Source organism: Garra rufa, chromosome 5 (assembly GCF_049309525.1).
Source record: "Garra rufa chromosome 5, GarRuf1.0, whole genome shotgun sequence".
NCBI lineage: Eukaryota > Metazoa > Chordata > Actinopteri > Cypriniformes > Cyprinidae > Garra > Garra rufa.
In genome coordinates this window covers 46,480,080-46,503,746 of record NC_133365.1, presented here as the reverse complement: position 1 = coordinate 46,503,746, position 23,667 = coordinate 46,480,080, and the positions used below count along the sequence as shown (strand labels likewise).

Sequence of the window (23,667 nt, the reverse complement as noted above, 5' to 3'; positions counted from 1 at the left end):
AGAAAAATGGAAGAAACAATAAGAGGATTAAGCCCTCTCCATTCCAGTCACATATGAAATCGTTGTGAGATCTGTAATTCTCCAAAGTGATTTTAATTAAGTTTTACTGCACAGTAGCGGAAGAACAGCTCCTGGCAAATACAATGTGTGTAAAACTGATGCCCTGAAATGAATTAAACTGAAAGAATGGCTTAGCCTAGAGCCCTAGACATAACAGAGAATTAATATTACAACATGAATGATCATAGTTTCCTCCAAAACACATAGTCCAAAGTTATCATTACTAATGTAAAACTGGAATAAATTAATATGGAATACAAAATAAAAACTATTAAGTAACTTTCAATTGTATTTTAAGACTTGAAATATTATTTCCAAGCCTACTGTCACTGCGAGTATATGACACATTCTAGTAATTCTCAAAATATTTAAATTTTATATTTGTATTTTTAACTTTATTCTCAAAATATTTCGACTTTATTCCCATAATTTCGACTTTTCTCTCAAAATATTTAGAATTTATTCTCAAAATATTTCAAATTTATTCTCATATTTCAACTTTATTTTTGTAATTTTAACTGTATTCTCAAAATATTTTGACTTTATTCTCTAAATATTTTTAATTTAGTCCTAAAATATTTAGACTTTATTTTTGTCATTTTAACTTTATTCTCAAATTATTTTGACTTTATTCTCATAATTTTGATTTTTATTCTCAAAATATTGCGACTTTATTCTCAAAATATTTTTAATTTATTCTCAAAATCTTTAAAATTTATTCTTGTAATTTTAACTTTATTCTCAAAATATTTTGACTTTATTCTCAAAATATTTTGACTTTATTCTTGTAATTTCAATTTTATTTTCAAAATATTTTGACTTAATTTTCAAAATATTTCAAATTTTGGCTCAAAATATTTCGACTTTATTCTCACAATTTTAACTTTATTCTCAAAATATTTCTACTTTTTTCTCAATATTTCAGCTTTATTCTCAAAATATTTCAACTTTATTCTCAAAATATTTCCACTTTATTCTTGTAATTTCAACTTTCTTCCTACAATATTTAGACTTTATTCTCATAATTTTAACTTTATACTCAAAATATTTTGACTTTATTCACGTAATTTCAACTTTGTTCTAAAAATATGAAAATCAGTTAAAAAAAGGAAAAATAATTAAATAACGGTCCAATGATGATATTGCAGAAATTACATAATCTGGAACTATCAAATGGTAATACGTAAAACGTGTACGGTTATTTGCAGATTATTTCAAAATGGTAATATATTGCCCAATATATAAAATATAGACAAAGACAACATATAGAGTCTAACACTAATTTTAAAATCCCAAAATTACAGACATCACCTTTATATCTAGTTTTTTAAGAATAATAGTGTAAAACAGCCTGTTACTGCAATTACTGCAGTAGCTACCTATTACATTTTTAAATTACCATGGTTTTACTTTAATAATCATTGTTTTTTTATAGCATAAAAATAAAATGCAAATAAATCAAAATGCATCAAATGCACACAATTGTAAAGCAATCGGAAAGCCTATTTACACTAAGTATATTACTTCCCTTCTTCAATCCTCATAAAAGCGGTAAACCTACAGTGTGGAGGAAATGTTCTCTTTCCTGGCGTTTAACACAGCCACCTGCAGAAGGGTGCAGCTCAGAGGAAGGATGGAGGAGCGGAAGGGTGTAAGAGCTCCGCTGGGGGTAAAAGACAAGAGGAGGCATGGGGCTGCTCTATGAGTTGCCATGAGGGAGATAAAAAATGCCAAATTTTATGCTTTCACTGCGAGAAAGAGAGCAGGACGGAGAAACAGAGAGGCCACAGCAGGGAAACACAGCATCCTCTCAGGGGGGTGATAAAGGATATCAGTCTCTGACAGCTCTTTTCACTAAGACAACATATTCATATTTGTACAATATTGCAATTAATAAATGTAACACAGACATAGTTATTTGGCCTTGTATTAATTTCACAGCTCGCAAAAATTATTAGAATTTTTTTTACGTTTTATTCATCAAAGAATCCTGAAAAAAGTGTCACAGGTTTCAAAAAAATATTAAGCAGCACAACGGTTTCCAACACTGATAATAAATCAGCAATGATTTCTGAAGGATCATGTGACACTGAATACTGGAGTAAAGATGCTAAAAATGCAGCTTTGATCACAGAAATAAATTAGATTTTAATGTATATTAAAATAGAAGAACGTTATTTTTCATTGTAATAATATTACACAATATTTAATTTTTTTTCTCTTTTTGATAAAACAAACGCAGCCTTGATGAGCATTAGAAAGAAACTAATTTAAAACACATTAAAACAATCTTACAGTATATATATATATATATATATATATATATATGTATATGTATATGTATATGTATATGTATATGTATATATATATATATATATATATATATATATATATATATATATATGTATATGTATATGTATATATATATGTATATGTATATGTATATATATATATATATATATATATATATATATATATATATATATATATATATATATATATATATATATATATATATGCAATATATCGGCAATGCGTCACTCTTGTTTTTTAGATATCAATTGACCACTATATTGTACACACTAGGTTTTAATGCACTCAAGTTCATACCTTGACTACATACACATATCTGTAGTTAACATCAAAATGCACCGGCAGGACTGCAAACCTGAGAGCAATATAATCCCTCGACCGCAAACAAGTCTGGACCGAAATCTCAGAACAAAAATGCCTGAGAAAACCACTCAACTCATCAAACATCCAAAGCCAGGGCTGCCATAGATTGCAGCAGGAGTCACTACAGATCACTAAATCCCTCTCTCCATTTCACACACACACATCCAGACAGGAAGCTGAAGACTCATCCTCACTGTACACACTCAAAACAGCACTGCTCCACACCCTCTTCTCACACCATCAATATACAAACCAGCACCAGCCAGCCGGATATTCCTATATTCCTCTCATTGTCCCTGTAACCGGAATGACAGAAATCAGATGAGTGAAAGACAGATACACAGAGAAGAGGATGGCATCTGTGGACAGAGATGCTGAGGGATGAGAAAAGGGGAAAACCGTGGAAGCTCTGGGTGGGTTTCCGTACAGAGAGACAGAAAACTCTGGCAGGAAAACCCAGAGTGAGAGAACAAAGCAGGGAATGGGGCGACCCCAGGGCCCCTGGTGCATCCTGGTCCTGAAGAGCAGGCCTCAGTTCAGTGATTAACACTTCCCTAGATGATTCCATCCCTCTCTCTTTATTACCCTGTTTTCAGGATGATAGTCTAGTTTTTGCTGATAAAGCAGCACTGTGGTGTAAGACAATATAAGCACAAACAGATATATGTATTATGAGGATTTATGCTTTTGAAATGAAAGCATAAATGATCAGAGTGGATGACTCAGCTGTACAACATGTTTTTCTGCAGCATTAATCTCTGTTAGAGCAGTAAGAGATAATGTACAGTGAGACAGTCATTAATCACTAAATAAACCCTGAGTCTGATCAATGAAATGGAAGTTTTTTATTTTTAGGGGATTTACTTTAATAAAGCGACTGGTTGACCGCATTCTGCTTATTACGTGGCTTCTTAGAAAATGATTTATAACTGAAAGAGGTATTTTACTATCTAAGCCACAGTTATGCCACAGTAACATACACCGTTGAAAAAAGTAAAACATAACATAACATAAAATAAAACAATTACATAATAAACAAAAACATAAAATAACAAAATAAAATAAAATATCAAAATTAAAAAACAACATTAAATAAAACAACAAAATAACATAAAATAACGAAATTACAAAAAATTAAATAACATAAAATAACAAAATAAATAAAAAAATTATAAATAAATAACAAATTAAAAAACATAACATAAAATAAAATATACATATAAAAAAACTACCATAACAAAAAATAACAATAAATTAATAAAGTAACAAAAACTAACATAAAAAATTATAAAAATACATAAATAAATAACAAAACAAAATAAAATGAAACAACATAAAATAAAAAAGATAACATAAAATGAAATTACAAAAAAATGTAATATAAAATAACAAAATAAATAAAATAAAACAAAAAAATGTAATAAATAAATAACATAAAATAAAAACATAAAATAACAAAATAAAAAACATAACATAAAATAAAATAACAAAAAATAAAACAACAAAATAAATAAATACCAAAACAAAATAAAAAACAACAAAATAAAAAAATAAAACAACATAACATAAAATAACAAAATAACAACAAACAAAAATAACATAACATAAATATTAAATACATTTAAATAACATAACATCATAAAATAACGTAAAATAACATAAAATAACAATAAAATAAAATAAAAAAACAACAAAATAACAATCATATAACAAAATAAAAAACATAACATAAAATAAAATAACATGAAATAAAAAAATAATATAAAAAATAAAATGAATAAAATAACACAAAATACAATAAAATAAAATAACATAACATAAAATAACAAAAAATTAAATGAAATAAAATGAAATAAAATTAAGTTAAATTAAATTAAATAATAAAATTAAATTAAATTGTCATTCCGTGGAACTGGTCTAAAAGAAAAGTGCCTAATAAATGAAATCATGTTGCATGTGTATTAGGCATGCATTAAGTCCTCACCTACAGCCCAAAGTACTGAGTTGAAGGTGTCTTGATGTTGCTGTTTAGTGTTTAGATCCATCCATGTGACCTGAAGAAGTCCAGACGGGAGCTTTTCTACACTTTTTGGTGTACACTTCCAGGAGAACTTGGTGCCATAGGCCTCCATGTAGTCTGTGACTAAACCAGACATTTGCTAAGAGACAAGGAGGAAAACATTTAACATTAACCATCTCTATTCTTCAGAGTCATGCAAACTGAATAGTTTTAGAAATAAATATTTTATATCTCAGTCAGAGACTTGAATCTCTGTGCTGAACACACAAAGCACATTCTCTAAGTCATTCTCCTTCAAATCAATAAAGGAAACAATAACAAATAATACTCTATTAAATATCTCACAATAAAAATCACACCACTGACTTATTAGTAACTTACATAACTACAAATACAAAAGAAAATACTTCAAATAAGAATCCTATAAGCCCTAGTAATAACAGATATTTCTCCAAATATATAATAATATGTATTACATTTTAATTGAAGTAAGGAGAAGAGATTTTATTCACAAGAGTACAAAGAGTAACTGTACAAATAAAATGGTGCTTTCAGAATACATTTAAGAGCTTTTCCTCATTTGTTTTCTTAAACACAGATTTGACTTCAACTGAGCAATTTGCTCTTTGTTGTTACGTCTGTCAGACCATACTGCGGGTGTAATGCTTAATAACAACATGACAAATCTCCTGTCAGAACACTATAACCATTAATTAAAGATGAATGCTGAAAAAACAGGGTCATAAAACAAGTCTGGCCAGGTCTCTCATCCTGTTTTTGCCATACAGCCTGGCGGTTCTACCAGGGTGAGTCACATTAAAGAATGCCCAAACCAAAAGCAATGCTATCGAGACCAATTATAACTTTTCTTACACGTATATTTCACAACTCAAAAAACTAATTAAACCATTTTTTTTATTATTAAAAAAAGAAGAGAGAATTTTTTTTCTAAATACATCGGGACCTGATGTCAAGGCACCAAAACAGAGATGTAGTACCTGATCAAACCCCCTGAGGGCGATACTGCGCACCATCACAGTGGTGTCCAGCCCAATGCCTGCAAGAAAGCCGGCACATTCCAATGCTACATCTTTACACACACAGTAAAGGAAAACAGTTCTTCTTTTCTTTACACTATTTCCTGCAAAAAAAAAAAAAAATATATATATAAACTGACTTTGATCAAAAAGAGGAATAGCGATAAATGGCTGTTTAGGCGGTTAACAAAATAATAATAGAATATTATGTGGCATAAAACCACAGTGGATTAGTCATAATCTGTCATTGAGTATGTTTGCATGCACAATCATAAACTAATTATGCTTAAAGGAGTAGTTCACTTTCAGAACAAAAATATACAGATAATGTACTCACCCCGTTGTCATCGAAGATGTTCATGTCTGTCTTTTTTCAGTCGTAAAGAAATGGTGTTTTTTGAGGAAAACATTTCAGGATATCTCTCTATATAACGCACTTCTATGGTGTCCCCGAGTTTGAACTTCCGAAATGAAGTTTAAATGCAGCTTCAAAGGGCTCTAAATGATCCCAGCCGAGGAAGAGGGGTCTTATCTAGCGAAACGATTGGTTATTTTCTATTTATTTTTAATCTCAAACGCTCATCTTGACGAGCTAGACAAGATGAGCATTTGAGGTTAAAATGTATATAAATTGTAATTTTCCTTTAGAAAATAACCCATCGTTTTGCACGATAAGACCCTTCTTTCCTCGGCTGTGAGGCTGTCAGCCCTTTGAAGCTGCATTTTGGAAGTTCAAACTCGGGGGCACCATAGAAGTCCATTACATGGAGAGAAATCCTGAAATGTTTTACTCAAAAAACATAATTTCCTTCCGACTGAAGAAAGAAAGACATGGACATCTTGGATGACAAGGGGGTGAGTACATTATCTGTAAATTTATGTTCTGAAAGTGAACTACTCCTTTAATAACTTGACAATATGTAAGGACATGTGAACAACTTGTGTGTGTTTTTAAGCATTTTTATATATGTGCAATTCTACAGAACTAGTTCAAACTGCTGTCCCACAACCAAAAAACATATTTAAAAATCAAGTATTCAAACCTTATGAGTTTAATAAAATCATTCTGTTATTCATTAAAACCCACAATAATATTTAAAATATTATTAAGTTTAATATATAAAATCACCATTTATTGGGTACTTTCAGTTGGGAGATGGCTGTCCCAAACCCTAAGCCCTAAATCTCTAAAAACTTATGAAAATTATATTAAAAAAAGTTTTGTATTTTTTTTTTCCATTGTTATTTTTAAAAGTATCTTTTTGATTCTTTTACAAAGTCAAATTTAAAATTAAATATTTGTTTTATATTTTCTTTGTAAATTCTGAAACAAAATGAAAAATGTGTCCCGCATTTTCATGTCACTACCGAAACATTGTGTTTTAGTCCATTGGCTAAGTTTGATTTTAACTGCACCCCTACATTTATGATCAGGAAATATTTGTGTTCCCCTCTCTCATAGCTACATGGTGAGTAGATAGGCCCCATCATTTTGACGTAAATGTGTTTAATATGTTTTAGTCATGTTTTAGTATGTGAGGTAAAAGTCTTTAATGTGATGTGGTCACTACCAAAGAATTGTTGTCACTATTAAAAATGTGCAGTCACTACCAAAACATGGGAAATTTTGTCAAAACTCAAGTATACTAAATTATCAGATAAGATGTTATGATAGTTTTTGGTTCAATGTATTTTCAAACTAGTGAATCCTTCATTTTGAAATCAGTATGATCAACGTTTGCCTTTCACAAAGAAAGTTGGATTTAAAACTTAACAAATCTCATCAATTACACTTGAAATATTGTTCAAACTAACTGTAATCGATTTACAAAAAAATAAAATAGCAAAAATATATAATTACAATGTGGACGTAAGCAAAAGCTTAACAGGTCAATATAACCTTTATAATTAAATTATATATTATTGTGTTTCGATAGTGACAAATTTGGGGAAAGGACAAATAATCCAAAACTTTATGAAAATACAATATGAGAAGTAACTGTGCAATTACTAGAAATGTGTACCTTGGATATTATACAATCTGCATCGGACATTTTTTCCAAGATGATTCCAACTCTGACTTTGTACCAGTTCTGTAGAATGGCCCATATATTTTATATCAGCATTTGCTTGAACATGTATTGCACTCAATGATTTATTATAGTGTTTCTAAAAAAAGTCATCTGAGTAAGTCGACACTCCCCTTGTACAGTAAGCGTCAGCTTTAAAGGATACAACTGGCACCAACAACCAACCTGAAACACACAGAAAACAGCAATTAATAAGACCACAGATCAAATCCAAGGCAATAAATCAGTCACTGGATACATGAAACATTCTATAAAATGATACTAAACAATCTAAGCTAAAAAATGCACAGTACTTTACTAACACCAAAGCAAAGAAAGAGAAAAACACAATAAGGATGACTGTGTGTGGTCGACGTATAACATCAGCTTTAATCCACCCTGAGATTCACGGTCATGGTGAAGTCTATTGTTAAGACAAGGTCTAATCCTTGTGGATGTCACTACATGGTACTGTTGAGTGATACCCACTTACACCAATGCAGCATCACACGCATTTGGTGTACAACACTGCTAATGCACATCTGCACTTACTGCTCTTTTGTGGGGCGGCTTATGGAGGGATTAGGAGCACAATCTCAGACCTATTTTCTGCAGTTTTATTAACAAAACACATCCCTGAGCTCCTACCTGCCACAGTGCAACAGGAATCAGGATTAGGAATGACATAGACTAAAAACCTTCTGTCTGGATTAGTATGAAGGGACATTCCTTTTAATGCAGAATGAGTAATGTAGGATACATGAGACCTAAATGCATTGCAGGTAGGTAGGTAGGTAGAATGTCTTCTGCCTTCACATGTAATCTGTTGACTATTAACATCTCAGAGGAATTCAGAGGAATTTGCTGTCATTTGTGTGCTACAGACTAGTATACTGAAATTAGCCAAATTATTTAATAAAATTAACTCTGTTAAGCATGCAAAAGAAAACTTTTTTAAATTTTGAGCAATTTGCATTTTCACAGACATCTCCATAACATTTCATTGGGTTATATACACTACTGGTCAAACGTTTAGAAAAAGTTTTTTTTTATTTTTTTTTTTTTTATGTAAATACATTTTTTTAGTGATTTTGTAAAAAATAGTAGTTTAAAATAATGAGTAATTAGAAAACTGGAGTAATGGCTTCTAAAATTCAGCTTTAACATTACTTAAACTACATTTGAATATATATTAAAATAGAAAAAAGGTTGTTTCAAATTGTAATAATATTTCACAATATGACTGTTCTTCTGTATTTTTTTCTGTATCAAATACAATTAAAAAACAATTATTGAAAGCCTTTGACCAATAGTGTATAATTAAATATTAATAATATTAAAACATTTTTAATATACACTACCGGTCAAAAGTTTTTGAACAGTAAGATTCGGTTATAAAGTCTCTTTCTCTGTCATTCCTGTGAGTTTAAAGCTGAATTCTTAGCATCAATACTCCAGTCACATGATCATTCAGAAATCATTATAATATTCTGATTTGCTGCTAAAAAAAAAAAAAAACATTTATCATTATTATGTTGAAAACAGCCTAGTAGAATTTATTCAGGTTTCTTTGATGAACAGAAACTGTTCAAAAGAACAGCATTTATCTGAAATAGAATTTTTTTTGTAACACTATAAATGTCTTTATCTTCACTTTTTTAAAAGCATCCTTGCAAAAAAAAGTATTAATTTCTATATTTCCCCCCTCCCCAAAACTAAAAAAAATAATTATACTGACTTCAAGCTTTTGAATAGTATAGTGCATAAAGTTACAAAAGCTTTTTATTTCAAATAAATAATGATCTTTAGATCTGTTTTAAATATTGATAATAATAATAAATGTTTCTTAAACAGCAAATCAGCATATTAGAATGATTTTTTAAGGATCAATTTAAGCTGAAAATTTTGCTTTAACCACAGGAATAAATTACATTTTAAAATAAATTTAAATAGAAAGCAGTTATTTTAAATAGTAAAACTATTTCACAATATTACTGCTTTTGCCGTATTTTAGATCAAACAAATGCAGGCTTGGTGAGCAGAAGATACTTCTTTAAAAAAACATTAAAAATCTTATTGTTCAAAAACTTTTGACTGGCAGTGTTAGTTAAAAAAAAAGTTATATATGACCCCTCACAGATAAAACTAAAATAAATTCTTTGTAAAAACACACAATATTTATTCTATTCCATCATAATCCAAGTTTAGACAGAGTTTCAGAATATAATGATGCATAATCCAATGCAGATGAATGAAAACATGCATACTTTTACCTCACAATTTCAAATAACTAGACATTAAACAAAAGCAACTGCATAATCATATCGTAATCACATTATGACCCAGATATCATGTTACATCACAATGTGTTTTGTGTTTTCTCCCTCTAGTTTAAAACCCTGCCATGTTTCCCAATCACACTACCATTTCTCTCTCATAAATGTATTTCACTCCCAAAAGCCCCAAAATAAGTAAAAAAAAAAAGCTTATATTTGATCATGTCCTTAAATAACCGCAGACATTTACTGTTAGGCCTAGCATAAGGTTCTCTTCAGCTGATATCCCACTAGCTTCTATATTCATGCATGAACAGCAGGAGAGAGTTTATCCTGTGGAGTATGTGGGAACTGTGGTTACTGTAGACTCAGTCAACCTTGGGCAGCACTTCTATAATAACCCCAACCTTGATAAGATCAGCAAGTTCATGCTGTGCCTTCCCTAACGCCTGCCCAGACTGAGCCTCCTTTCATTTCAGCAGAGCAGAGAGAGATAACGGGACAGAAGACTTTTTACCTCATGAGCATCTGTGGGTCCCGAGGCTTATTGGACACCTGAACCACAGGCAAAATAGTTACCTGGTTTCTTCAAAACAAGTAATTTTTAACAGTGACGTTTATGTAATAAGCCCAAGGGTTGGTATTATATTGAATGTATCATTTGGTAGTCTTCAGAATCTAAAGCATACAGAATGTCATCAGTCCTGACAGATTCTCTGCTGTTTTGGTGGAAACGGCTGCACAAGTCAATGTAAAAGCTTTTCCTTTGCCCTCTCGGGCATGCGTGCCAATGGTCTTGTTCATGCCCGTCAGTCAACAAGGTCTTGCCACTTCCACAGGATGAGCACTGTTACTGGCAATAGTCTGAAATCGCACCTGTACAGCTGACAGCTCAACAGCAAAACAACATCACCTGTCTGAGAGGATGTGGCTATGACAGTAACTAGCGTGACTTGAGTTGAGGGTAAGGAACTGAAAATACTAAGCGAGTTTAAGCAGAAGTTCATCTCTAAATAAAGTCCTTATTTTGTTTAGTGCATACTGGAAATGAATATTTAATATAAATATAATTAACTTGCAAACAAATGCAGCTGGCTAAAAGTGACAAGCACACTTAGAAGTATGAGAAAGGAACAGGTGAAGCAGATTTCTTGACCACTCATGACAAGGAGATGACATTGGAACACACAACAAAGAGTTGCCTTCCGTTTAGTCAAAGTTAATTGGGTGAAAATTGTCTCTGCGGTCATAAAAGTCACTTACGTTTTTTTGGGAGACTCTTTGAGCCAGAAGACATCATCACTTGTGATCCCAAACTCTATGGCTCCTGGGACCTGGAGGATAAACCACAAAGAGAAATCACAAACAAAGCACATTAAAGATGAAATATTCAGCATAAGCAGTGTGGATTTAATATTTGGTATTTAAAAATATATATATATATATATAATTCAATATTTAAAGCTGTAAAAAAAACATTAAAATTGATGTAAAGCCATTAATACTATTACGAGTTTATATAATAAATTATATAATTATTATGACAAAGTGCTCTTTATGCAACACATTTCCTCTACATTTTTAATTAGTTTAACTATGTAAAAATTATGAATATGAATATAATAATTTTGACTATTCTTTTGACTATGTATATATATATATATATATATATATATATATACACACACACACACACACACACACACACACTACCAGTCAAAAGGTTTTGAACAGTAAGATTTTTTTAAAGGAGTCTCTTCTGCATTTATTTGATCTAAAGTACAGCAAATACAGTACAATTTTAAAATATTTTTATTATTTAAAATAACTGTTGTCTATTTGAATATATTTTAAAAAGTAATGTATTCCTGTGATTTCAAAGCTGTATTTTTAGCATCATTACTCCAATCGCATGATCCTTGAGAAATCTTTCTAATATTCTGATTTGCTGCTCAAAAACATTTATTATTATTATGTTGAAAACAGCAGAGTCGGTTTCTCTGATGAATAGAAAGTTCAGAAGAACAGCATTTATCTGAAATAGAAATATTTTGTTACATTATAAATGTCTTTATCATCACTTTTGATCAATTTAAAGCATTGTTACTAAATTAAAGTATTAAAGTAATTATATTAAAAGCGTTTTATTTTAGATAATGACCTAGGTTATTATTATAAACATTGTCACAATGCAAAACATTAATTGTTTTAAGATGAAGCATCATTTTTATTTAAATGTATAATTTTTAGCCCATTTACCCCAAACTCAGAAAATTAAATATGTTTGTTACACCATTTACTGGTCACTTGATCAATTAGCATTTGTGTAACATTTAACAGTATCTAATGGAAGCAAAGACAAAGAGCAGGCTTTTAAGTCTGAGAAAGAATAATATCAATTGTATCATATTTGGCAAGTCAGACAAGAGGAAATTATCTCTGCTACTCGCCTATCAGCAGAACAAGGTCACATAGTGGAAAGACAACACCCACACATGCCCGCCCGCACTGGCACGCACACTTACATTTGTAGGGTACTTCGGCCGTCCACCAGTCGCCAACAGAATGTTTTTGGCGGTCACTGTCATCTGTGAAAGCAAAGACACAGGGTAAACAAGAATATGGCACATCAGGTTGTTGTTTAAACATATTTCAGAAAATGAAGTGATTTTGAACTTAAAATCAAACCTCTTTCCCTTTGGCATTTACAGCTCTGATAGTGTGTTCATCCACCAGACTGCCCTTCATATTCAAATATTTCACCTTCCTGTTACATCGGACAGAGACACCATTATATCACATCAAAATACCAACACATGAACCAAAGTTGTCTACTGGCATTGTGTTAACCTTCACAAAAGTGAATTTTTACAAAGTCATGGAGATGGAAGAAAACTCAGCAGCAATAACAAGATTTGATCATTAACACTTTTGATGTTAAAACCCAACCTGACACTTCTGCTCTAATGTGGAGACATATATTTTGAGCATTCTGGGAAATGACATCACCACACCTGTATGCCTCACAGCCATACAGTAAGACGGCTGATATTTAGGACAATTTATCATGATGGCACATTCTCTGTGTTCATATAGCCTGAAACTATAATTACCTGATGAAATGCTGAAAGAGATCGACAGCTAATGAGATCTACTGGGAAATAAAGACTCCTACAAAACATCTCCATATTTTTTTCTAAAATTATACATATACACAGGGGATACACTGGCTCTGAATGTCATAGTCAAGGGTACAATGGTGATACGGTGTTTTTAAAACCTTCAACCTGTGGATCAACATCCCAGATTCTGACCCATTAGTCTACCTACATAATTTACTTTTTCCAACAGCCAAAGTCATGATCACATTATATGGATAACATTAAAAAACTTGCTGGGATCTGCATAGAAATAGTTATCATTCACCTCAAAAGAATAAACAATTAAGTTAACCTAAATGACAAATGCTCTCTGTATAAAATATATTAACAATACTGAAAAAGTACATATTGGCGATGTTGTTTTAATAATAAAACTTACTTGTCTTGTAGTTGAACTCTGTGACCCCAGTTTAGAGATTTAACATGGTTCTGAACGGCATCAGCCATTGTTGACCTGCAATATATTTCACAAAATCTTCAGTTCTACTGTACTAACCTGGCCACAACAATGCAAATCACTACAGATGCTTCACATGCATTTGAGATTTGGTATTCTGAACTGAAACAGGTTGGCATACATGCACATAAATTACTAGCAGGAGCTTAATTCAGAGTAATGCATTTTGGTTGAACAACAAACATCTCAAGGTGTAGAGTTTATATATATATATATATATATATAGCTGGGGTGAAACTTTTTGAATTTAAAGATCAGGGTAAATTTAACTTATTTTGTCTTCTGGGAAATATGCATCTACTGAAGGGCAGTACTGAATGAAAAAATAAATAAATGATATTTAGCCAAAATAAGAAAAATGTAAAAATCTTCATTCTGTTCAAAAGTTATCACCCCTGGCTCTTAATGCATCGTTTTTCCTTCTGTAGCATCAGTGAGCATCTAAACCTTCTGTAATAGTTGCATATTAGTCCCTCAGTTGTCCTTAGTGTGAAAAGATGGATCTCAAATCATACAGTCATTGTTGGAAAGAGTTCAAATACACAAAAATGCTGAAAAAGCAAATATTTCCTTGGACCTGAAGGATTTTTCTGAAGAACAGTGGGCAGTTTAACTGTTCAGGACAAACAAGGAACTCATGAACAATTATCACTAAACACACACACACACACACACACACACACACACACACAATATACAGATAACAACACAATATTAAGAATAAGTGTATGTAAACTTTTGAACGGGGTAATTTTTTATAAATTCCACTATTATTTTCTCTTATGTGATATAATGTAGAACACAGCTTAATAAGTGGATATGTGAACTTCCAAATAATAAGCCGTCTATCCAATATGTGTAGAAAGTGCTATATTATTAATCTTCAAAGCCATTAGTTTAATATTTGAAAGTTGTATTTAAAGCCAGGATTTGAAAAACACCTGTAAAAACCCTAACCTCTTTGTCAGACCTGGAGTGCCCTCTAGTGCAAAGACTGCTGCATTTCGCATCTGACCAGACAGACATCTGGGTTTTGACCACAAGATGGTGCTGTGCCATATAATGTGCTTGTGAAACCAGCATATGAAACAAAACCTCATAACGTTAGGTTTAGTGTCATATAACAACATGTTCTGACCAGAATCAAGTTATACTTGTATTTTGCTGTAAAGCAGTCAAATCTACATACAGTCATGTTACGCATCTCTGAGACAGATTTGTGAAGCTCACCAGTCATGTGACGGGGATTCTGGGATTTGCCAGCCATACTTCCTCGCATCTTTGATAGCAGTGCCAAGCAGTGCCGCCTGATGCATAAGCTTCTTTGGAATACAGCCCACATTCACACAGGTGCCTCCAAGACCCCATTTTGTGCCTAAAGGAAGCATGAGCTGATTAGCTGTTTTCAAAATAAACACATAACCACTTACCAGCAAAAAGATAGACGAAGACACCTATAAATGGGTTGGTATGTACCTTTGAGTGAAGGTTCGACGTAGTCCAAGACAGCAACTCTCTGTCCTAATTGGGCAGCTGTAAGCAAAATAAATGGTCAAGCATCAAAAACACCAAATTACATCCTTATTAGACCAACTAAGGAGATGCAAATGAAATGTCATTTCTAATAACTGTAAAATAACAGGAAAAACCAACTCTATTTAGTTTAAGTGACACCTACCTTCTTTTGAACATGCCAACCCTCCAGAGCCTCCCCCAATGACCACCAGATCATAATCAAATTTACTTGCTGGAATCAGAATGAAATTGATAATAACTTGTCTTTTAACTACTAGTTAGTTTCTCATATGAAACAATTATTGCAAATTATTATGTGTGTGTTTGTGTGTGTTAATACATATTAATACAAACAAACTATTATAGTACAAGCAAACTAAGATAATTTGCTGAGGGTAAGATCATTTACTAAAGGTAAATTACGGACATTGACACCTTAAGCAAAATCAATGGGCGAAACAACTTTACGACAATATGTTTTATTATTCAAAAAGCGTTACCTGTAAAACTTCTTGTAAATATCAAAGTCCTAAAACAGGAGAAAGCTTTTATAACCTGCCTTCCTCTGCTGAAGGCAGCCATACTGTCAGCAGACAAGACCCCTGTCAACCGTTATAGGTGCCTTAAAAAAATGCCTGGGTGAATGTTTTATTATTATTTTCATTTTACGCTATGGCTTTGTATCTGGTATGGCTCGAGTCTAAGTTTAACTGCTGGTTTAATAGGTTTATCAAATACAAATACGAGTTTAAAAAACGAGACGTTCTTTAGAGAAGCGTTTAACTTCACCGCTTTCAGTTTACTGTACGTAACTACGTCTGATTCATTTGAGTCGAATCTTTTCAATGAATCAAACATTTATGAATTCCACTGAATAAACCAGTTCATTAAAGTGTCCAAACGAACCGATTCGTGGAAATGAGAACTTTCTTAACAGGAGGCGGGCCAAAGAATATTGACAGACCATCAGACCAATCAAAATTAAGAGCTTGGTCAGCTGCGGCAAGATGATTGGCTATGCCGGTGGCCTCACAGTTCAATGAACAATCACAATAAAACAACTGTAGGGGGAGACAGAAGCTCTACTTTTCTGCTGCGTTGATATCTCGCAAGAGCATTGAGTCACCATGCCTGTGGATATTAATGAATGGACAGGTTCTATAGCCCTTACAGAGGTGGAGGAGCAGCCAGCCAAGCCTCTAATTGTCAAATATGGCTCTTTGGAAATTGACGCGCTGGGGAAAGTGTTCACTCCCACTCAGGTTAGAGCCCAATGCACACGCATTCAGGAATTAGGCCAGTGTCTGTAGCTAGCAATGCTTCTGCATCATGCGTTTGCAAGAAAGTGTGGTGGCTTTTTAAACAAATTTATCAGAATTAGTGGAAATTAACGTTCTTTTTGCATTTGCATTATTTGCATTGACCAAAGATGGTTGAAACGAATGCACTTTGTCTATAGTTACGTAATGGAAACTAGGGTCGCATGCAGCCAAAGTTGCATCTGTCTAGAAATTTCACAATCACGTGATGTAATGTGGACACACTCTGCATTACCTCATGCAAAAATTGTGAGCTGCAAATTAATGGGCCACCGCCTAAATTAGAAAAGAGACCTGCATAGCAATGCAGAAATTAGGCCACTAGAACATAAGTGTTCTGAACTGATAATACAATTACAAGAATAGTATGTATTATAAATACATGTATATATGTACATAGTTTCATTCTGACATAGTTTCATTTTAATTTTGCAGGTGCAGAATCGACCCACATCAATTGAGTGGGAGGGATGTGACCCCGATAAGCTGTACACATTGGCCATGACCGATCCAGACGCACCCAGCCGAAAAGACCCCAAATTTCGGTATGGTTTCAGATCAGTCAGCTATATTTATAATATCAGAACAGAAATAAAGATAGTAGTAAACAGAGGGATTCCATGGTCAAACAAGTTTGAGCAGGTTAGAAGCAAAGTTACTTCTTCTGCTACAGTTGTTGTGTTTGATCTTAGGGAATGGCACCACTTCCTTGTCGTCAACATGAAAGGAAATGACATCTCAAGTGGGTGCGTCATGTCGGACTATGTTGGTTCCGGACCCCCGAAGGGAACAGGTGAGAGTTTAGATTGACTTCCGTAAAAATGAAACAATTAAGGGGATAGTCCACCTAAAAATTTTGTTGCTCCAAACCTGTATGACTGACTTTCTTCTGTGGAACACAAAAGAAGATATTTTGAAAATTGTTTGTAACCAAACTTCCATTATATGAACAAAAAATACAGTGGAAGTCAATGGGAAGTAAAACTGTTTGCTTACCAGGATTCTTTAAAATATCTTTTTTTTGTTCCACAGAAAGAAATGCATACACACAGGTGCAATCAAAATTAAACATAATTAAACCTTTAGAAACTCTATTAGAAAACAGAATTAGCTTGAGCTGTTACACATACATACAGTTAGCCCATGCATGTGCTAAAGTTTGAGTAGCTAATGACAAAGTAAACAGAGCTCTCACAAAAGCTACAGAGAAGCTATAGAGAAGAACCAATTGTATTACTTTAGAAAATCTAAAGCTATATGAAGATTGCAAAGACGTTAAAAGTTTCTAGAGACACAGCTGTCAGCCTTATTCCTTAGTTTAAAATGTGTTGTGCCAGAAAACCTTTGAGGGTGTTGAAGAAAAAGCACAATATCATAAAATGTTTGATCAGAACAACTGAGGAAAATCCTGCAATGTACAGCCAAAGACTTTCAAGAAGATTTCAAGACAAGCATGGCTTTAATTTTGGGGCATCTTGCCGAATGCCACTCTTGACCAAGATGAACGTAAAATGCTGACTTGAATATGCTAAAATTCATTTGGATAAACCTGTGGAGTTCAGGAAGAATGTTTTATGAAGTGATGTGACCAAACTGGAACTTTTTGAACCATGGATCAGCGGTATGTCTGGTGCAAAAAAGCTAAACTTGTGAGTAGAAGAGCACCATCTTAATAGTCAAACACTGAGGTGGACCGGTCCTGTTATCAGGGTGTTTTACTGTTGCAGGAAGTGGAAATAATGACCGTCTTATTAAGCCATTTTGACAAGAATTGTGATGCCTCTGGTGCAAAGACTGAAGCTGATGATCAATGGTCTTTCCTGCAGGACAGTCATCTTAAAGTACACATCCAAATCAGCCTCCAGATTTAATTCTCAATTTCTCATTGAAAATATTTAGTTGAATTTGAAGAAAGCAGTGGCAAAGTGAAAACCAAAGATCATCAGTGATCTAAAAGCTTTTTCAGGTGAAGAATGGGCCAAGGTTGCAGTAGATAGGTGACAGAAGCTTCTAAGCACTTCCAAGCAGCGTTTATTGGTGGTTTTAAAAAATAATAGATTCTGCACCAAATTTGACTTTTGGGGGTTGAATAATTTTTAACATGAACGTTTAGAGCCAATAAGTTTTTTTTTTCTTTGTTCATCAACTTGCGTTCTCAGAATTACTCAAATGTGTATTAATACACATCCAAGCAGTGTTTATTGGCGGTTTTAAAGACTAAAAGATTCTGTACCAAATTTGACTTTTGGGGGTTGAATAATTTTGAACATTTAGAGCCAATTTTTTTATTCACCAACTTGAGTTCTCGGAATTACTCAAATGCATATTAATAAACTTTCTCTAATAGTGTACTGATGCCTTGGTTAAATTGTTTTCACAAAATGTAGTTCTCTGCAGCCAAATGTCTTGCAGGTCCAGGAGGTTGAATAAATTCAATTGCAGCTGTATTTGGAACGACATGTATTTGTGTAAATGACTGAATGTTTATTTTATTGTACCTAAAATGGAAGTTAGTGTGTCAGTGGTGAATAACACTTGTGCACGATTCTCTTCAGGTCTCCATCGTTACGTGTGGCTAGTTTATGAGCAGCCAGGCAGCATAAGCTGCACCGAACGCGTTCTCACCAACCGCTCTGGAGACAACAGAGGAAAATTCAAGCTCCAGAGTTTCCGCAAAAAATACGGCCTCGGTGCTCCAATCGCAGGGACTTGCTTCCAGGCAGAGTGGGACGACTATGTGCCCAAACTTTACGAACAGCTTGCTGGCAAATAAGGGAATAATTTAGAATTTCTGTCACTGCTTGTCACTCACTAATAAACTAAACTGTTCTTTGCTTTAAAAGCTGTGTAGAAATTCTACATTTGTTTTGTTAAAGTTAAATTGAAATGGAACAGATCAAGCAGTTTCAACCTATGCCTTTGTCACTTCGCTTGGAAGCGTTCAGACTGCCTTCAGTTTAAAAAAAGACTTTGCAAATTTGTGTTTTTGTGGCTGCACCTTTAATTTCACAATATTCTCACAGCTATATACTGGTCTTGAATACGTTGGAATAAAATTCCTGGCAAATAAACCAGACTATGTTAAGACGCTGATTGTGTGATGCGCACTTTATTTACAAATATAATTAAAAGCTCTGACAGAACCATGCCTCTTAACCTGAAAACAAATGTAAAGTGCATGCGACAGTAAAGCGTTTTTATTCACTAATTGGACTCTGTAGAAAATACACAGCTGGAGAGGAGGCCTTTGAGACAATTTCACCAGTGACTGCAGGATGGAAAGGGTGGTGAAACATTTATCATATAGATGTTTGTGTATATATATATATATTTTTATGTATATATAAAAAGAAATTGAAATTCAGTTAAAATGTATAGGAAAATAAGTCAAAGTTCTCCATAAAGCCTTCTATACACAAAATACATGTCCCTTCCCCTTCAGCCCTTTGTGCAGGTACCACGAGTTAGGATTCACATATGTATTATTCACATTGTGCACCTCAGCTGAGGTGAATTACGGTATCGTACATATGAATGCAGCGGTTTATCAAATTTCTTCAATACTTAATAAAAGGTATTTTTCATTTTCGCTGGGTGAATAAATACCAAATAGAGATTCAAGCAGCAAGAGGCAGGAGGCTGCAAAAAAAAAAAAAAAAACTGTTTAAAAAAAATTCTTAAATCACACAGCCTGTCAAAAAAAAATCTGGATTAAAATCAGCAATACAAACCCCCCGTTCATATTGCTTTTGTCTTGAAATCTCTATGTTGAATTTGAATTACACTGAAAGTGTTATCATTGCACGAGAAAACATTGACATCAACACTGTGACAGATTTAATCATCTTGTATATAATATTTATATATAAAAAGAGACAACTAAAGGACGTTTTCCAGCATGTTATCCCATGACGTGTCTACAAATGTGTAAGGCCTGTGCAGGCACCAGCCCAGAGGATTGATAGGACTGTCAGTAGCAAAAAACAGCAGATTTGTTCCAAAAAAAAGGGGGCTGAACGAGCAGGAAAGAGGGAAGATGATGGAGTGTTATGGTCTCATCTGTAGTCATCTTTAGGGTAGTCCAAAGCACCCAAGTTATTGAAACCCATACGGAGGCTCTCCATGTCGAAGGCGTCGACTTCTCTCTCCTGACGGTCCAGCAGGTGTTTGATTCGGTCAGTGCGCTCTTTCTGAAGAGAAGCCAGCTCCTCCTCAATCTGAAAGCATAAGATAGAAGCTCCAATAAAAGTGTGTCAAACAAGCAGAGGTGAACGAGGACCTACTGTACACTAAAACGAAGGCCTTTTGGTTTCTTTCCTTTAATTTGCTAAAAACTATGACCTATTGTCCACTTTAGGTTTTTAACCTCAATTAATAATCCAAATAAAGGAGCAAAGTAGCTTTTGGAAGTCCTATCCCTCTTGTCTGGGATGGAGCTTATGTTGTCCCTGAGAACATTTTGATGGACCGGTGCCACTTAGGTTAATGTTTAAGGATTGACTGATTTTTAACATTCGGTTCAAGCAGAGTGCACTTAGGAAGAGGAAGAAAAAAACAACTAAACTGGCCATATTGTCTAAAATTTTATCCAAGTTACTGGATATTAACTTTTTGTTAACAGAATTGTTGTACTGTATGGAAACAATATCATCACGACTGCAGGCTATCATAAAAGCATTTTTTTTTAGATTTATTGTCAATTATATATATTTCTATATTTTGATTAAAAAGTAAAATATATTTTTGACAACATTCCAGGTAAATATGCTGTAAAATAAATGCTAAATACAATATTTATATACCGTACACAATTAAATATTGAGTATATTATATTAATATATAACATATATAACATATTTCTTTATTAAATATAGAACTTTTCAGTAAAAATAATATTGTTATATATTACAATTTGAATTTTGAATTAATTTTTTATTTATTTAATTTTTTTATTTTGATGAATTGAAAATTCAAAGGAACAGCATTTATTTGAAATAGAAATATTTTATAACAATCTACAAGCAGAGGCAGACAGTAGAGAAGTATTTTTACTCTGCTGTAAAAGTACTTTTCAAGTGGCTGTACTTTATCAGTGTTTTTTTTTTGGAGAAAAATTCACTTCACAACATTTGAAAGCATAATATTGTACTTTTTCTGTTTCATATTAAATATTATTTAATACTATGTTATATTAGAAATCTATTATTTTCTTTTTTAAAGATTTACTTGAGTACAAGAAAATACTACATTTTTAATGTTCTTAAGTATTAAAGGTAAAACAAACAACAACTTTTATTTATGAAATGTAGTGCAGTAAAAACTATGACATGCTTTGGAATATAGTGAAGTTTTCCAAAGAAAAACACATACAAATACTTCACTACTGTCCACCTCTGTCTACAAGTCTTTACTGTCAGTTTTTAATTATTTAATGCATCCTTGCTGAATAATGAAAAAAAAAAAATCTTTTTAAATCTGTAAATATACCATACTGAATAAAATGCAGTATATGTATATGTATGTATGTATGTATATATATATATATATATATATATATATATATCTGGTCTGCACACCAAGCCTGCATTTATTTGATCCAAAGTACAACAAAATTTTGAATGGCTGTTTTCTATTTGAATATATTTTACATGTAACTTATTCCAAAGCTAATGATTTCAAAGCTCCAGTCACCTGATCCTTCAGAAATCATTATAATATTTTGACTTGCTGCTTAAAAGCATTTATTATTTTCATTATTATTGTTAAAAACAGTGGAGTATTTTTTTTTCAGGTTTCTTTAATGAATAGAAAGTTCAGAAGAAAAGCATTTATCTAAAATAGAAATAATTTGTAACATTACAAATTGAAAGCATCCTTGCTAAATAAAAGTATTAATTTCTATAACTTGTTTCCCTCCAAAAAAAATTATACTGACTCCAAGCTTTTGAATGGTATAGTGTATAATGCTACAAAAGCTTGTTATTTCAGATAAATGCTGACCTTTGATCTTTCTAAAAAGAAAATGTACTAAACTGTTTTAAATATTGATAATAATAATTATAATAAAACAATATTTCTTGAACAGCAAATCAGCATATTAGAACAATTTCTGAAGGATCATGTGACACTGAAGACTAGGGCAATGATGCTGAAAATGTAGCTTTGATCACAGGAATAAATTACATTTTAAAATATATTTAAATAGAAAGCAGTTATTTTAAACAGTAAGAATATTTTACAATATTACCGTTTTGCTGTATTTTGAATTAAATAAATGCAGGCTTGGTGAGCAGAAGATACTTCTTTGAAAAACATTAAAAATCTTACCGTCCAAAAACTTTTAACTAGTAATGTATAAACTGCTGATTAAATACTCAGCTCTCTGGATTGGCCTTTAAAAACCTATACTGGTAAACCATTATTGATGCATACAGTACATAAGGGTACATAAGAGGTTAGTAACAGGACTAGACCTTCTGTTCAAGGTGTGCTCTCCGCAGTGAGACTTTCTGCTCCAGTTTCTGTTGCTCGCGCTCGTGCTGAGCCTCGGTCTGAATCTTGATCTTGCTCTGGTACGCATTGAGTAACTCCATCTCCTGCTGCAGCTGCTGCCTCAGTGCCTGGCATTCGGCCTCCTGAGCCTCATCCAGACGGAGCTACACAAAAACACACACGTGCGCACGTGAGCCTCAGAAGGTTTGCTGACACTACAGCACAGTTGCAGTTAACCATCAATGGCCTTCTTGTATGGGGCAACAAGCCCAGACCAGAATTTCAAACAGGAGGCCTCAGTTTTTTTTTTTTTTTACTTTAAATCTATATGAACTAACCAATTTATAAAAAACACAATTTGTTGCATCTTAAAGATATCATGAAATCTAAACCCTTACTTTAATAGAGTGCTTTAGTGCCCACCCACTTTTTCAGCGGCGTTGATTCCCAAAATATTTTTCCATTCATTTTCCCCATACGGATCTTTGTTAAAGCATTAGAAGCTATGAACCAAGCTAACCAGCTCTGAGCTGAATTACATCTTTACAAACTTTTATTTAAAGGAAAAAAAAATATTTGAAAATT

At 32.8% G+C, this 23,667-nt stretch overlaps 3 protein-coding genes across 6 annotated transcripts in view; 1 reads left to right on the top strand and 2 right to left on the bottom strand.

The window, feature by feature from the left end:
- The window catches only part of txnrd2.2 (thioredoxin reductase 2, tandem duplicate 2), a 30,327-nt gene extending 14,448 nt beyond the window's left edge, over positions 1–15,879 (bottom strand). Inside the window, exons 1-11 of the mRNA XM_073840626.1 lie at positions 15,772–15,879; positions 15,435–15,503; positions 15,233–15,289; positions 14,987–15,131; positions 13,679–13,753; positions 12,827–12,905; positions 12,664–12,726; positions 11,402–11,472; positions 8,029–8,048; positions 5,755–5,846; positions 4,721–4,895 (exon numbers count right to left, since the gene is read on the bottom strand). Of these exons, the coding sequence (XP_073696727.1) occupies positions 4,721–4,895; positions 5,755–5,846; positions 8,029–8,048; positions 11,402–11,472; positions 12,664–12,726; positions 12,827–12,905; positions 13,679–13,753; positions 14,987–15,131; positions 15,233–15,289; positions 15,435–15,503; positions 15,772–15,853 (928 nt within the window). The 5' untranslated portion in view covers positions 15,854–15,879. The remainder of the gene's footprint in view (positions 1–4,720; positions 4,896–5,754; positions 5,847–8,028; positions 8,049–11,401; positions 11,473–12,663; positions 12,727–12,826; positions 12,906–13,678; positions 13,754–14,986; positions 15,132–15,232; positions 15,290–15,434; positions 15,504–15,771) is intronic.
- Positions 15,880–16,331: 452 nt separating this feature from the next.
- Positions 16,332–19,677, top strand: pebp1 (phosphatidylethanolamine binding protein 1). The gene is made up of 4 exons (XM_073840627.1): positions 16,332–16,533; positions 17,026–17,135; positions 17,283–17,383; positions 19,146–19,677. The coding sequence occupies exons 1-4, from the start codon at positions 16,399–16,401 to the stop codon at positions 19,361–19,363; spliced, it is 564 nt and encodes a 187-aa protein (XP_073696728.1). The 5' UTR covers positions 16,332–16,398; the 3' UTR covers positions 19,364–19,677.
- Positions 19,678–20,139: 462 nt separating this feature from the next.
- Positions 20,140–23,667, bottom strand: part of taok3a (TAO kinase 3a) — an 88,016-nt gene continuing 84,488 nt past the window's right edge. For all 4 annotated transcript variants that reach the window (XM_073840622.1, XM_073840623.1, XM_073840624.1 and 1 more), the window contains 2 exons: positions 23,064–23,246; positions 20,140–20,807 (listed from right to left, as the gene is read on the bottom strand). In XM_073840622.1, the coding sequence (XP_073696723.1) occupies positions 20,646–20,807; positions 23,064–23,246 (345 nt within the window). In that variant the 3' untranslated portion in view covers positions 20,140–20,645. The remainder of the gene's footprint in view (positions 20,808–23,063; positions 23,247–23,667) is intronic.